The sequence below is a fragment of the Myotis brandtii genome, unplaced genomic scaffold (genome assembly GCF_000412655.1).
Source record: "Myotis brandtii unplaced genomic scaffold, ASM41265v1 scaffold667, whole genome shotgun sequence".
Classification (NCBI taxonomy): domain Eukaryota; kingdom Metazoa; phylum Chordata; class Mammalia; order Chiroptera; family Vespertilionidae; genus Myotis; species Myotis brandtii.
Window position 1 is genome coordinate 2,033,149 of NW_005370593.1, and position 13,512 is coordinate 2,046,660.

At 39.6% G+C, this 13,512-nt stretch overlaps 1 protein-coding gene across 1 annotated transcript in view; it reads right to left on the reverse strand.

Moving 5' to 3' along the window:
- Window positions 1–13,512, reverse strand: part of COCH (cochlin) — a 15,233-nt gene continuing 1,721 nt past the window's right edge. Inside the window, exons 2-11 of the mRNA XM_014528963.1 lie at window positions 12,995–13,094; window positions 10,919–11,075; window positions 10,225–10,358; window positions 9,452–9,514; window positions 9,132–9,176; window positions 8,875–9,022; window positions 5,041–5,144; window positions 4,132–4,358; window positions 3,455–3,971; window positions 1–948 (exon numbers count right to left, since the gene is read on the reverse strand). Of these exons, the coding sequence (XP_014384449.1) occupies window positions 773–948; window positions 3,455–3,971; window positions 4,132–4,358; window positions 5,041–5,144; window positions 8,875–9,022; window positions 9,132–9,176; window positions 9,452–9,514; window positions 10,225–10,358; window positions 10,919–11,075; window positions 12,995–13,094 (1,671 nt within the window). The 3' untranslated portion in view covers window positions 1–772. The remainder of the gene's footprint in view (window positions 949–3,454; window positions 3,972–4,131; window positions 4,359–5,040; window positions 5,145–8,874; window positions 9,023–9,131; window positions 9,177–9,451; window positions 9,515–10,224; window positions 10,359–10,918; window positions 11,076–12,994; window positions 13,095–13,512) is intronic.

Genomic DNA, 13,512 nt, shown 5'->3' on the forward strand with positions numbered 1-13,512 from the left:
TGAATAGTCACTAGCAATTTTATTGCTTAAATATAGTCAAACTGAAAATACTTTTCCTGCAGTTCTGCTATTTGAAATATGTGCTTTTCTTTAAAGCTATATGTAAATGGTAGGTAAAAATTTACCAACTTAACATTTTGTACATGGATGACTTTAGCGTACAAGCCATATATACTCATACACATAAAAATTAAGGGTTAGATAAATAGAAAAATACTAGGTAGTCCTGCTATCCTGTTCAGTGTAATAACTTGCTGTGAAAATACACTACAAAATAAGCTAGATACCAAGTCCTTCCATTTCATCAGCAATTATAACTTTAGAATACTAAATAACATCTACTTGGGTCAAGATATTTATATTTGAAATAACTTTTCTGTTTACATTTTTTATTTTGCTTATATGTTTAATACAGAATGATAAAAGGAATGTTGCTTTTGGTCTAAATATCAGATTCTTTTATTGAGCTATGGAATTTTCATATCTATACATTTAATATACATGTTAGAATAGAACTCCTAAGGTTTTAATCCATGATATACCCCTTTTCCTGAGTTTCTAAGGGTCATGATTATGAAGCCTCAGCAGAGTGGACAATTATGTCTAAATTGTAATTAAAAGTAGTAGCTTTAAGTGAATGCTTATTTGCTTAAAACAGCAGTTGGCTCTTAAATAGTTTTGTATCTGATCCTAATATGCTCTATAGTATTTCAGTATTACTTATACATTATATCCTGTTGCACTTTTTCTTTCAGTTGTCGCAACATCACCATTATTGCTGGGATTCTAAGAAATCTCTACAAATGCCCCTGATGACATCAGAAACAATTGGTTCTAATCCTGTGAACTCCCTTGTGAAGAAAGCGTGCGATTCCTTTGGTTTAGAGGCCATATCTCTCAGGTCATCCAGAGGTGCCCAAGCCACACCAACAGAGAAGATGGTGATACCTACAATGGAAATATTTTTAAGGGAATGTAAACCCAAGTTCCAGTTTACATATAAAATTACACATAGTTTTAATATATTAAGACATAGTTGCAGATAAAACTGCCTAGTAATGTCTGAAGAACTAAATCCCCTGTAGCAGATGGTTAGGTAAGTTTTAACAGTCATTGTGATGAAAATGGCTAAACAGTGTGGTCAAAACCAGAGCTTTACTGTCTGTGTAATTACCAGGCAAATGATCACTGACAGAAAAAAAATTTTTTTATAAAGTTCAATATCCATGATGATAATTATTAGAAATAACCTGATAAACATCTTTAAAAAACAACAAAAAAACACCCTACAGCAAACATATTTAGTGAAATGATGAAAACTTTACCTCTGAGATTGGTATGAGCTTAGTATGCCTGCTATCCTCACTTTAGTTAACCATTATACTGGAGTCAGGCCGTTATAATTGAGTAAGAAACTGGCACAAGAGGTGGGGTACAGAAATGGTGAAATTTGTCTGAGGCTGCACTGTCAGGGAATGGTGACTAGTCGTCTGTGAATAACTTCCATTTAAGTCTATATGTTACATTGGCAAACTGACGAGTAAGAAATTGTCAGCCTTTAATCCCAAAGCAAAAATCTGGTGATAAAATTAGCCAAAGAGAGCCCTTGCAGGATAGCTCAGTTGATTAGAGCATCATCCTCATATACCAAGGTTGTGGATTCGATCCCTGGTCAGGGCCATACAAGGACCAATCAATGCATCGTAAGTGAAACAACAAATTGATGTTTTTCTCTCCCTCTATATATAATCAATAAAAATAAAGCCAGAAGAAATGCCTGTGAAGCTGGAATTTCCTGTTACATTGAGGCATTCCAACTGCATTCCCTTGAGTACTAGAAGGCTTTTATCCCAACTGTACATTTTGGTCAGGGTGCTGTTGCATTAGTTTGATTTGCCTCAATCCCAATTGTAAAAGTGGTTTAGTAGATTCTTAGTGTACTGTCCTATCTTCTGGGTGCAATGCCCCATAACATTTTGGGAGTTTCTGCAATAGCTACTCCCCTCCTATCCAAGGCTTCATTCCCCTTCTAGTGGTATACAGTGTTCAGAGTTGTGGAAGCTTAGGATACAAACGAAGCAGGTTTAGATGATACAAAAGCTATTTCAAACAATTTAGGATTTATCACCACCAGCCAGTCCCTCTCTGGCAAGAGAAAAATAAAAATTTTCCTCCCCCTTAGTTTTTCTCACTTTTAATTCTGCAGTCAAGCCTAGAGAGTTGAGCTCAGGCCCAGTATATACTCATAGTTAAAAGAACAATATAAAAATGTTTGTGACATAGCCCAGAAAGTCTATTTTCTGGCTTTTGTTAAATAACAATACTATTCATGAAAAGTTCAATTAATCATATAGGGAAAATATATTTGAAATAGACTAGTTCACTTAATTTAGCCTGAATCCAATCCTGTTAACCATAATTTAGTTTAGTCATCTACATTTTTTAAGGAGTATGATAGAAAAGAGGTCTTCAACATAGGCTAGTTTGCTGATGTATAAAATAAGCCAGATGTATAAAAATAAGCCCATGTATCACTTCAATTACATGTATCAGTTTTAATAAAAATATCCATCAATATTTATAAAATACACAAATGCATTAGCAGAGGTGCTAATGTACAAAAAAAAAGAAAAAGGTTATTCACAAATAGGGAAAAGGACGTGCAGAAGAGTACAGAAAAATGGAAGGCTGCTAAACCCTCTCCCAATTGAACATTTTTGTTTTTTAAATATTGGACTCCAGTCACTCAGTTTCATCCCTGGAAAGGGAACCCCCAGCTATTTGTTGGCCTATTTGATCTCAGCAACACATGCTAATGTCTTCAGGAACTAGCGGCCTTTGCCAAAAGTAATATTAAGGTTGGGGTAAGAAAGAACCTTTTTATACTCTCTTATAACATCAGAGTGTGTTTTCATTGTCAAGAAAAAAAAGACACTTAAAAAGTTTAGATGGAATAGAATTTAAATTTCATTGGTGACCTTATCAACTTAGAAAGCTCAACCCAGCCTGAAAACTACTAAAAAAAAAGTTAGGATACATTTTCAAATAGCAGATTCACAGTAAATTATGATAAATTGTGACTAGGGGTTGGAGATGGTGGATATATTCCAAGTTTGAGTCAAATGTGAACCTATAACATTTCCATGACATGTGACATGGTTCTCATGGTATTTTCCCAACAATACAGTGGTCAGAAGTGTGGACTCAGCTAGACTGCCTGGGTTTGAATACTGGCCTGACTTAATGTGTGCTTTGGGTGAGTTTATTTTCTTATCTGGAATGAAATTAGTAGAGCTGCCTTGACAATTGAATCAGCTAATATTGGGTAAAGCTTTTAGAATGTGACTGTGGCATTGTAGATGTTTATTTAATGAAATAAATGCTTAAGTTTACTTCTAAAATTTACTGAACCCCTCCTCAATTTCCCTTCCCAAAGGACAAGGAAGGACCTTACCTGCATCATGTGCAGCAGCAGCAGGGCCTCGAACATCATCATAGGACTGCCCATCTGTGACAACTACCAGGAAGTTCTTGTTGGGGCTGTCCCTCACGGGACCAAACACATTTCTAACAGTAAAAGAAATGGCATCACCAGTAGCTGTTCCACCACTCATATAGCGGATGTTTCGGATAACCGCTAGGACATTCTCTTTGGTGCTATAGTCAGTGAAACTGAATTCTGTGCGCTGATCGTAGGTGAACTGTACAGCAGCTATCTTGGCACCAATGTCTGAGATTTCAAAAGTCTTGGCTATGTTGGAGACAAATTCAAGCATGATACGGAAGTTACTATCCCCAACGCTGCTAGAGCCGTCAATTAGAAAGGCAATGTTCACTGAGTTATAACAGGTCTTGCTGCACATCATTTGCTCGTGAGTGCAGAGCTTCTGCACTAGAGGCTTTACATATTTTGTGGTGCCAAACCAGTTGGGCATGTGGTAAGAGAAGAAACCATTATTCCGACAGACAGCCTAATGGAAGGGAAGAACAGAAAAGATATCCAAAGGGATCAAAAATTGTTTCTTCTTAAAAATTATGAAATCTTGAATGTTAGATATGGGCCAGTCAGCACTATGCCTCAAGGTCCAAAATTGAATCACTACCATAACAAGACATCCCTCACCTCCTTACCTTATCAATAAATGCAACATCCTGAACCATCCCCAATTCTTCAGGGATGGGCTTGGCCACAGAAACTATGAATACATTGACACCAAACTCTCTAGCCACAATGCCTGCTTCCTCAATGTCATCAGAAGGCCAGCCATCAATAAATACCACCACCACTTTGGGGATCCCCTTTCTCACACCAGTTTCTGCTGTGAAGAATTTCTGGGCGGTGTGCTTCAAGGCTTTTCCTAGGAGTGAAAAAGAAGCAAACTGGAGCACCACTACTGCTCAAATGACATTTCTATTTCCCTATACCAACCTGATGCCACTTCGTTTAAGAATTTAACATATAGAGCCCGGTTCTATAATTGATGCGTATGGTGGGAAAGTTTAATAACCGGTCAGGCCAATTTTGTCTTCACCCATCCCATCACTTCCCCAAAGCTCACATTTCCTTTCATTTACGTCAGTCAGAAACACAACACTCCCACTCCTATACCCACGCTCTCCATCTCGCCCCTAGTGACTGATTAGTACCACTGAGGACTCAGAATAAGAAGTCTCCCTTCTGAGGGTCCATAGTGCTACTTTAGTTCTTCCTACCACATCTACATTTATTAGGTAAGTCTGTTGGTCTTTACTTCTTTTTAGCATTCCAAACAGGTACTTGCCTAAAGTGACATCTGCCCTATTCATTATAAGGATTATGGGTCACGATGCTTTATTTTTTTTAATAAATAAAATTAACCCTTTGGTATATTTTCCATTAAAAATTGAGCACCTCAGATGGTCAAGTGCATACTAGCCAAGATTCCAGAGACAGGAAGAAGCGTTTCACATCTCCTTATATAAAAAAAGCACAATACTGTTTTACATATCTAATCATTCATAACCTCCTGTGTTATATTCCAGGTGCCAAAGTCTACTTACCTGTATTGGAATTACCTCCTCGGAAACCTACTTCCTTTATGGCAAACAAAACATCTTTGGCTGATGTAAAGTTTTTCAAGTAAAATTCTATTTTGGGGTGTTCACTACGTGGAAAAATGAAAAAAAAAAGAGAATTGGAAAAGGAAAATGAGCAAATTATATATCTTAAACTTTAAAGTGGACAATGTCTAAGTTTCTTTCTTAATCCCACATTATATCATCAACGAAGACATTGCATCTTTACTTGAATTTTTAGGGATCTTTTAAAAATGTAACAAAAACAATTGCTATCTTAAGGATTTACTATAGTCTTGGTAATATGCTATGTGTTATGTATAATCTCATTTCATTATAACTCTAGGATATAGAAATTATTATCCCTATAAGAAACAGGCTCAGACATTTAGGTAATTTTCCCAACAAAACATAGCCACACTTTAAATTCAGATTTGTTTGGCTCCCACTCCTGCACCCAAAGTCCATACCTAAACTATTAGGAGCACCTGAAACCAGGCCCGGCTCAGGGCACTGGGCTTAACCGCAATCTGCCTGGTGTGGGGCGGGTCTGGCCCAGGGGACCTGGAAGCACTGAACAGTGCGGGTCTATTAACCCAGGTCTCTGGTCAGAAGAGGCAGCTTCAGTGACACTAAGGCCAACATTTTAAATGGGAAGTTATAAGGAAACATTATAAAGTGTGACGATATTGAGTTTTTCTTCTAATAAATGATGTTGACATTTGCTAATCTGAAAATGATGTATATGGTAAGAGGTTCGAGATTTTCCATATTTAATAGCAAACAAATCATGGCTCACTTTCATAACTACTCTGTTCATTAAAGACCATGTTGAGTAAAAACAGTTAAAGCACAGTTTGATGCACTGTTTTTAGATGTCAATATTTCATAAGTGCAAAATTTTAAGGTTTTTGTATCAGTTACCATTAAGTCAAGATTTTTGAGGGACAACTGTAGCACTGATTGTCTTGCCTGATGGTATGATTTCTGTATACCTGGTGGAATGCTGGGTCACAAAGTCAGATTTCATGGGGTGATAACCTTTTCACTTTTATGGTCACTTCTCAACTATCCAAATTATGATTTATGAAATTTAGTCTTCTTTTGCATCCTTAATGATATATTGTTATCTGCTTAAATAGAAACTCTTGATATAGTTTATTCTAATGTTCTTCTTAAAATAGAAAAACTATAAACCAGGACATTTATAGAAAAGTGAATCTTCGGGGTATTGTAGTTTTCATCTTGAAAAATAATTGGGTAAAAATAGCAAAGGAAAAATGTATGAAGAAAAGTACTGTGGGGAATTTGCCTTATGGGATGTTAAAATGTACAATAAAGTGACAAAAATCAAAGCATTGTAGAAAGGATGTAAGAAGTAGCAAATGGATCAAAGAAACAGACTTGCCTAAACTTGTATATAAGATTATCACAAATCAATGGAATAAGAAGCTCATTTTTAAAAGGTGTTGAACAAATGGTTAAAACAACAAATGGTTTTTGTTGTTAAAACAATAAACGTTTTGGCTCAGTGGATAGAGCATTGGCCTGCGGACTCAAGGGTCCCAGGTTCAATTCCGGTCAAGGGCTTGTATCTTGGTTGCGGGCACATCCCCAGTAGGGAGTGTGCAGGAGGCAGCTGATCGATGTTTCTCTCTCATTGATGTTTCTAGCTCTCTATCCCTCTCCCTTCCTCTCTGCAAAAAATCAATAAAATATATTTTTAAAAAACCACAACAAATGGTTAAAACAACAAAGTTACATTCTCACACTAAAAAAAAAAATTATCTAAATGAAGAACCAATTGTAAAAAATAATATAAGAACAAATTAAATATAAATTAATATCTGTAATAGTACTGGAGAAAACCCTTAAAAAATGACAGTAGTGTAAACTGGATCAACAAGTAGTGTAACAGTTTATTTCAGAGTACTTAAAAATGTCAGAACCCTCTGACCCAACCCCACTTCCAGGAATCAAGTCTAATCAGAGACACCACGCAGATGTCATAAGGATGTTCATCACAGCGCTCGGTGTAATGGTAAAGAAGCAATAGAAGAATGGGTAAGTAATCAATCATGCAGAGTAACATGAAACATTATTTTCTGAAGAATTTTTGTGACATGATAAAATGCTCAGAATAGTCGGGGATGAATAAAACAGGATATAAGACATTTTTATAGTCTGAACTTTTAAAAATCAAGAAATACCCTCATAGCCCTAGCCGTTTTTGCTCAGTGGATAGAGTGTCAGCCTGGGGACTGAAGGGTCCTGGGTTCTATTCCGATCAAGGGCACATGCTGGGGTTTGGAGCTCAGTCCCCAGTGGGGGGCGTGCAGGAGGCAGTCAATAAATGATTCTCTCTCATCATTGATGTTTCTATCTCTCTCCCTCTCCCTTCCTTTCTGAAATAAAAATATATTTTTAAAAATGCATTAATGGATAAACAAAATGGTAGGGAGTGCAGGAGGCAGCTGATCGATGTTTCTCTCTCATTGATGTTTCTAGCTCTCTATCCCTCTCCCTTCCTCTCTGCAAAAAATCAATAAAATATATTTTTAAAAAACCACAACAAATGGTTAAAACAACAAAGTTACATTCTCACACTAAAAAAAAAAATTATCTAAATGAAGAACCAATTGTAAAAAATAATATAAGAACAAATTAAATATAAATTAATATCTGTAATAGTACTGGAGAAAACCCTTAAAAAATGACAGTAGTGTAAACTGGATCAACAAGTAGTGTAACAGTTTATTTCAGAGTACTTAAAAATGTCAGAACCCTCTGACCCAACCCCACTTCCAGGAATCAAGTCTAATCAGAGACACCACGCAGATGTCATAAGGATGTTCATCACAGCGCTCGGTGTAATGGTAAAGAAGCAATAGAAGAATGGGTAAGTAATCAATCATGCAGAGTAACATGAAACATTATTTTCTGAAGAATTTTTGTGACATGATAAAATGCTCAGAATAGTCGGGGATGAATAAAACAGGATATAAGACATTTTTATAGTCTGAACTTTTAAAAATCAAGAAATACCCTCATAGCCCTAGCCGTTTTTGCTCAGTGGATAGAGTGTCAGCCTGGGGACTGAAGGGTCCTGGGTTCTATTCCGATCAAGGGCACATGCTGGGGTTTGGAGCTCAGTCCCCAGTGGGGGGCGTGCAGGAGGCAGTCAATAAATGATTCTCTCTCATCATTGATGTTTCTATCTCTCTCCCTCTCCCTTCCTTTCTGAAATAAAAATATATTTTTAAAAAATACCCTCATATAGACAAATATTTTCTTAAAATACTGAAAAGAAAAAAAACATTCTACAGTGATTATCTCTGGAGGTTATATTTGGATATTTTTTCTTTATGTTTTTTAAGCTTTTTATGATACACATCAATAAGTACTATTTTTAAGAGAATAAACATTAAAAGGTCAGGCTTCAAATCTCCAATTAAGGGAATATGGAAAGAGCTAAAAAGAATAACAGAATAGGGAGGAGTTACAGATATATCACTGCCTGTTTTTCCTTCAGCAAAGAGAAATGAAGAATTGAGTAGAGTAGATGTGCAAAGGTAATTTGTATGACGAACAAACCTTTCAGTCCACAAATAGCATATAATTCTCTAAGTCCTTTTCTCCAAAAAGGAAGTACTTAGACTTACCCAATCTGCTTAGGCAATCCTAAATCCTGACTTTATAGTTTGGGAATCCAGATTGTCCACAACTCAATACGTTTATTGAACTGAAACAAATGTACCTATAAAAGGACTGATTATTTGTCATCATTCAAGTCTCCTCCCATTATAACAAAGTTGATACCTGGCTTGAACGAGGCCCACATGTGGTCCTTCTGTTCCAATTCCCAGCATGAGAGCCACTTTCCCAACAAAATTCTTCTGTAGATTAAATCGGCGCTGCCCAATATTAAAACTTCCATCAATCAGAAATGCAATGTCTGCTTTACAGTCTGTGAAAACCCAAACAAGTCTTTTTGTTAGCAGTTTCAAGAGGGAAGGAGGGAGGAGGGAGAAGGGAGGGACAGAGTTATTTTCCCAAATGGCTATCTGGATCCTTACCTTTATTCCCAGCTTTCTTGTTGGGTGTTTTCTTTAGTCGTTTACCTGGTTGGGGGTGGGGTGGGGAAGGAAGCATTTGGCATCAGCAAACGGAAGACAGTTTCATAGCAAGAAGCCCACATAGGGAAAAGCTTATGACAAGTCGTGTCATTCTTTAAAAGATTTGTTTTTTGAAAATTTATTTCTTTACAATCTTCTGGACTGGGGAAGCAATGCCCCAACAAAGAAGTCAGTCGTGTAGGAGGCCTACATATTTGATATGCCTCCAATGCAGGACTTTCCAGTGCTGTGTGAGACAATGTAGGCTCCATAGTTCATACCTGATGGTGGCTGTGCTGTGGATGCGGCTTGTCCTGTGGCTTCCTGGGTTCCACTTTTGCCTTCTGTTAAAATAAAGAAGAGGCTATTTTTTCCTCTTCCTTTTTTATCATCAAAGCACAATAAATCTAATCTAGAGTTCTATAGGATGGTACATGTAACAGAGTGATGGCAAATTTCAGGAGCAACTGCTGCATTCTTGTTTCAAAGAACCAAAATGGATTCTTACCTATTAGGCTTTTTTTTTTTTTTCTTTTTTTTAAGAGAGAGAGGGAGAGAGAGAAACATCAATTCGTTGCCTCCCATAGGCAGGGCCCTGGCTGGGGGTTCAAACCCACAACCTGGGTATGTGTCCTGACCCGGAATTGATCCTGTAACCTTTTGTTGTAAGAGATGATACTCCAACCAACTGAGCCACACTGGCTAGGGCAGGTCATATTTTGAAAAGATCACCAAAAATGAATTCACATTCATTCACTCACTAGTTTTTTTGATTTAGTGTTACGTGGTCAGGGCATTCTGATTACAGACCATTCAAGTTTCTACTGCCCCCTTCTGACAGCAAGATTATTCCTCCCTAGTCACCAAGTTTGGCTTGAGTGGGTCCTTGACTCTTTGGGTCCCCTGACTCTAGCCCGTAGTTGACCCCTTCGATCTTGACCACAGGTTTTGCCATCAAAGTTAAAGATGTTGTTTGGCTGAGAAAAGCAGAAAACGTTTTTTTGGGGGGGTAGGGGCAATGTTTATACAAAAGTAAGAACATAATTGTACCTACTCGTCACTGTGAAAGAAGCAGACCATCTGGAAAGTGTTTGAGACTGGATGCCATTGGCAACTACTGAGGAGTAGTTTTCTCGACCAGGTAGGCTATAGATTCGCACAGGCCCCCCGGAGTTGCTGATTACTCCCCTGCAACACAAGAATAACACCTGAGATCGACCCACACTTTTCAGGGCATCCAACTGACTGGTGCCATGTTGCATCTGTTATTTGATTAATCAGGAAAATAGTTCAGCAGGAGACCCATCTAAGAGTGCTTCCAGCCTTTTTAAAAAACTTGCTTACACAGGTACAGCATCTGCCTGGGAAAATGGTTTTGTGCTGTCAAGCTTAAGTGTTGATAAGAACACACTTGTAGTATGTTCCCTCATCTGTAAAATGGAGTAAAATTGTACCTACCTTGTAGAGTGGTAGAGTTGTCATGGAACTTAAAACAATGGCTGGCACATACTAATATATTACATGATTAGCAATGTTTTAGAATCACAGAGCTAGCTATCAAGAAATAATACAATTTGCCATCGGTCAGAAAGCTTCCCTTGTGTAGCTGGTGTTCAAGGATATTCAGGAAAACCTTCGATGCCTATTATGGCACCACAAGAAAGAAAAGATGGGGGATACAGATGGCTAGAGAGGGAGAGAAAATAATCACACTTGCGTTTCTCTCCCCTTGGCAAGTTTGGGCTTACTTGTGGACAGCGGCGCCGCATATGCTTGACACAGAAGCATATACTATGTTCCCAAACACGGAGAATTCCTCAAGGGGGCAGTCCCCGGGGCAGAGCACATCTGCTTTCTCTTTCCTGATGTCCAGGCCTCTGGTAAAGCACGTGATAGCAATGGGCACTGAAGAGGAAGGAGAGAATGTAATAACCGTTCTTAGGACATTTTGGGCAGTGGGGGTGAGTGTGTGTGGGGGGGACTAGGAGATGAGATTGACATTTTACTTCCCCGATTTCGACACTTCTTATTAGGAATATTGACTTATACACTGTCCCACACCATTCCAGATTTTAGCAAGCTGAAAATCCGTTCTCCAATTTAATCTAGTCCTCAGCCACTAAAAAGTCTAATGGGAAAATTTTCTCAGTTCTTATCAGTTTGAAAATACATGATTGGGAGGTTAGGGGGGTGAGAAGAGATAAACCAAAGAACTTATATACTTACTAGAGGCCCAGTGCACAAAAATCGTGCACTGTAGGGGGAGGATCTCGCAGTCCGGGAACCCTCAAGGGATGTCTGACTGATGGCTGAGCAAGCCTAAGCCAGCAGTCAGACATCCTTAGCGCTGCTGCCACTGCTGCTGTGCTCACCAGCCATGAGCCTGGCTTCTGGCTGAGCAGTTCTCCCCCTGTGGGAGCGCACTGACCACCAGGGGGCAGCTCCTGTGTTGAATGTCTGCCCCTTGGTGGTCAGTGTGTGTCATAGTGACAGGTGGTTCCACCGTTTGGTCGATTTGCATATTAGCCTTTAGTATATAGCATATGCTTAAGCCCATGGACACAGGCAATAGAGTAGTGAAGACCTTGTATACCTGGTGTTCAAGGATATGAGGGGCAGTGTAGGGGCTGGGAGGAGGGGGGGGATGGGAGATATCTGTAATACTATCAACAATAAAACTATATTAAAAAATAAAATACATAATTGAACTATATGAGAACTAGAAAATAACACTCATTGGCCATTTATTAATTTGTTCTAGAAATATAAAGATCTCACTTCTGATGACAACTGTGTGCATAGTTGCCTGAGGGGACGGTATTAAATCTGGGTTGAGCCTGTGAGGGACATTTTCATAGACACATGCACAAACCTAAGTCATCCTTTGCTTCAGAAGCACATCTATACCAGTTTTCCTCCAAATGCAGTGCCTTTAAATTATATCAATGTAAGCAAATCAGTAAAAAGATGCCTCACTTTATTGAATGTCATCTAGCTCAATCACTAATTTTACAAATGAAGAAATGAAAGCCATGTGCTAATCTGCCCAAGGTCACACAGCCCACAGAATATTCTGCAACTCCTACAGGACAGGAAACAGGGAAGTTAGTCCCTTCAGAATGGCGCCTGCTTATTCCTGTTCCAGAGAACTACCTCAGGCAGTGAATGGATTTTTAGAAAGCACTGTTAATACTGTCAAGTTTTACATGGCCAACCCAACTAATAAAGAATCTAAGTTTTTACTATAAAACAAGCCTTTGGCAACATGTAACAAGATACCATAATACAACATGTTAATTCATTAATTCGCTATAAATATTGAATTTATTTATTTTTAATCCTCACCCAGAGATGTTTTTACTGATTTTAGAGAGGGGAGAAAAAAGAGAGGGGGAGGGGCGGGAAGAGCGAGAAAGATTGATTGGCTGCCTCCCGCAATCCCAGGACCCCAGACTGAACCCCTAACCTTTTGGTGCAGGGAAGACGCTCCAACCACCTGAGCCCCCTGGCCAGGCAGGACCCCCTCCTAAGGGCCCTCTGTGTTGAGCTGTACCCTGTACTGTAAGGTCCAGGGAAGGCAGGATGCCAGGTACACTGCCAACCCCTTGGCTCTGAAACATTCTAGGGTGTCGGGGGAATGAAAATCTTTACCAAAAACAGTAGCCTCACACCTGCTATCAAACAGCCTTAATTCTTCCTCCCATTTTCAGTGGCATCAGCACATTACCCTTATCTGTCAACACTGACTTTAGTGAGCGTGTGCGTGGGGGACGAGGGGGAGAGGAGAGTTGCGTGGGGCTGAATACAGCCGGTGCAAGCCTTACCCTCATTTTTCCTTTCAAGGAAAACAAAGGATACATTCTGGAAGGGTTTGCGTTTTACTTTGTAGAAAACACACCGAACCACACACCCATACTCGGACTTCTACACGTGGAACAAACTCTAAAACGACTCCCAAATGCTAGGGCACACTCCTAGAAACAGAGCCAGGGGTCAAGCCTCTCTCTCGTCAGCTCTGATCGTCTGAAGTCGGGTCTAGAGGGCTTCTCCTGGCTCCCAAGACTGCGGAACACCCGGGACTAGCGAGGCCCCCCTCTTCCGAGGGGCTCCACTAATACCCCCTGCCTTGACCGTCTGCTGGCCGGCTGGCCGGCGGGCCCCGGGGATGTGGGTGTGCAGGGGGGTAGGGGGCTCCCTTCTCCGTAGCTTGGAAAGAACGTCCCCTTCGGGCCGGAGGGGCCCCCCCCGCGTGGGAGAAACGGGTCAGCCCGAGCAGATGGGCCGTAGGTCTGAACGGGAGCGCCAGGCAGCCCTCCCACCTGCACGCGCTCCTGCTCCCGCC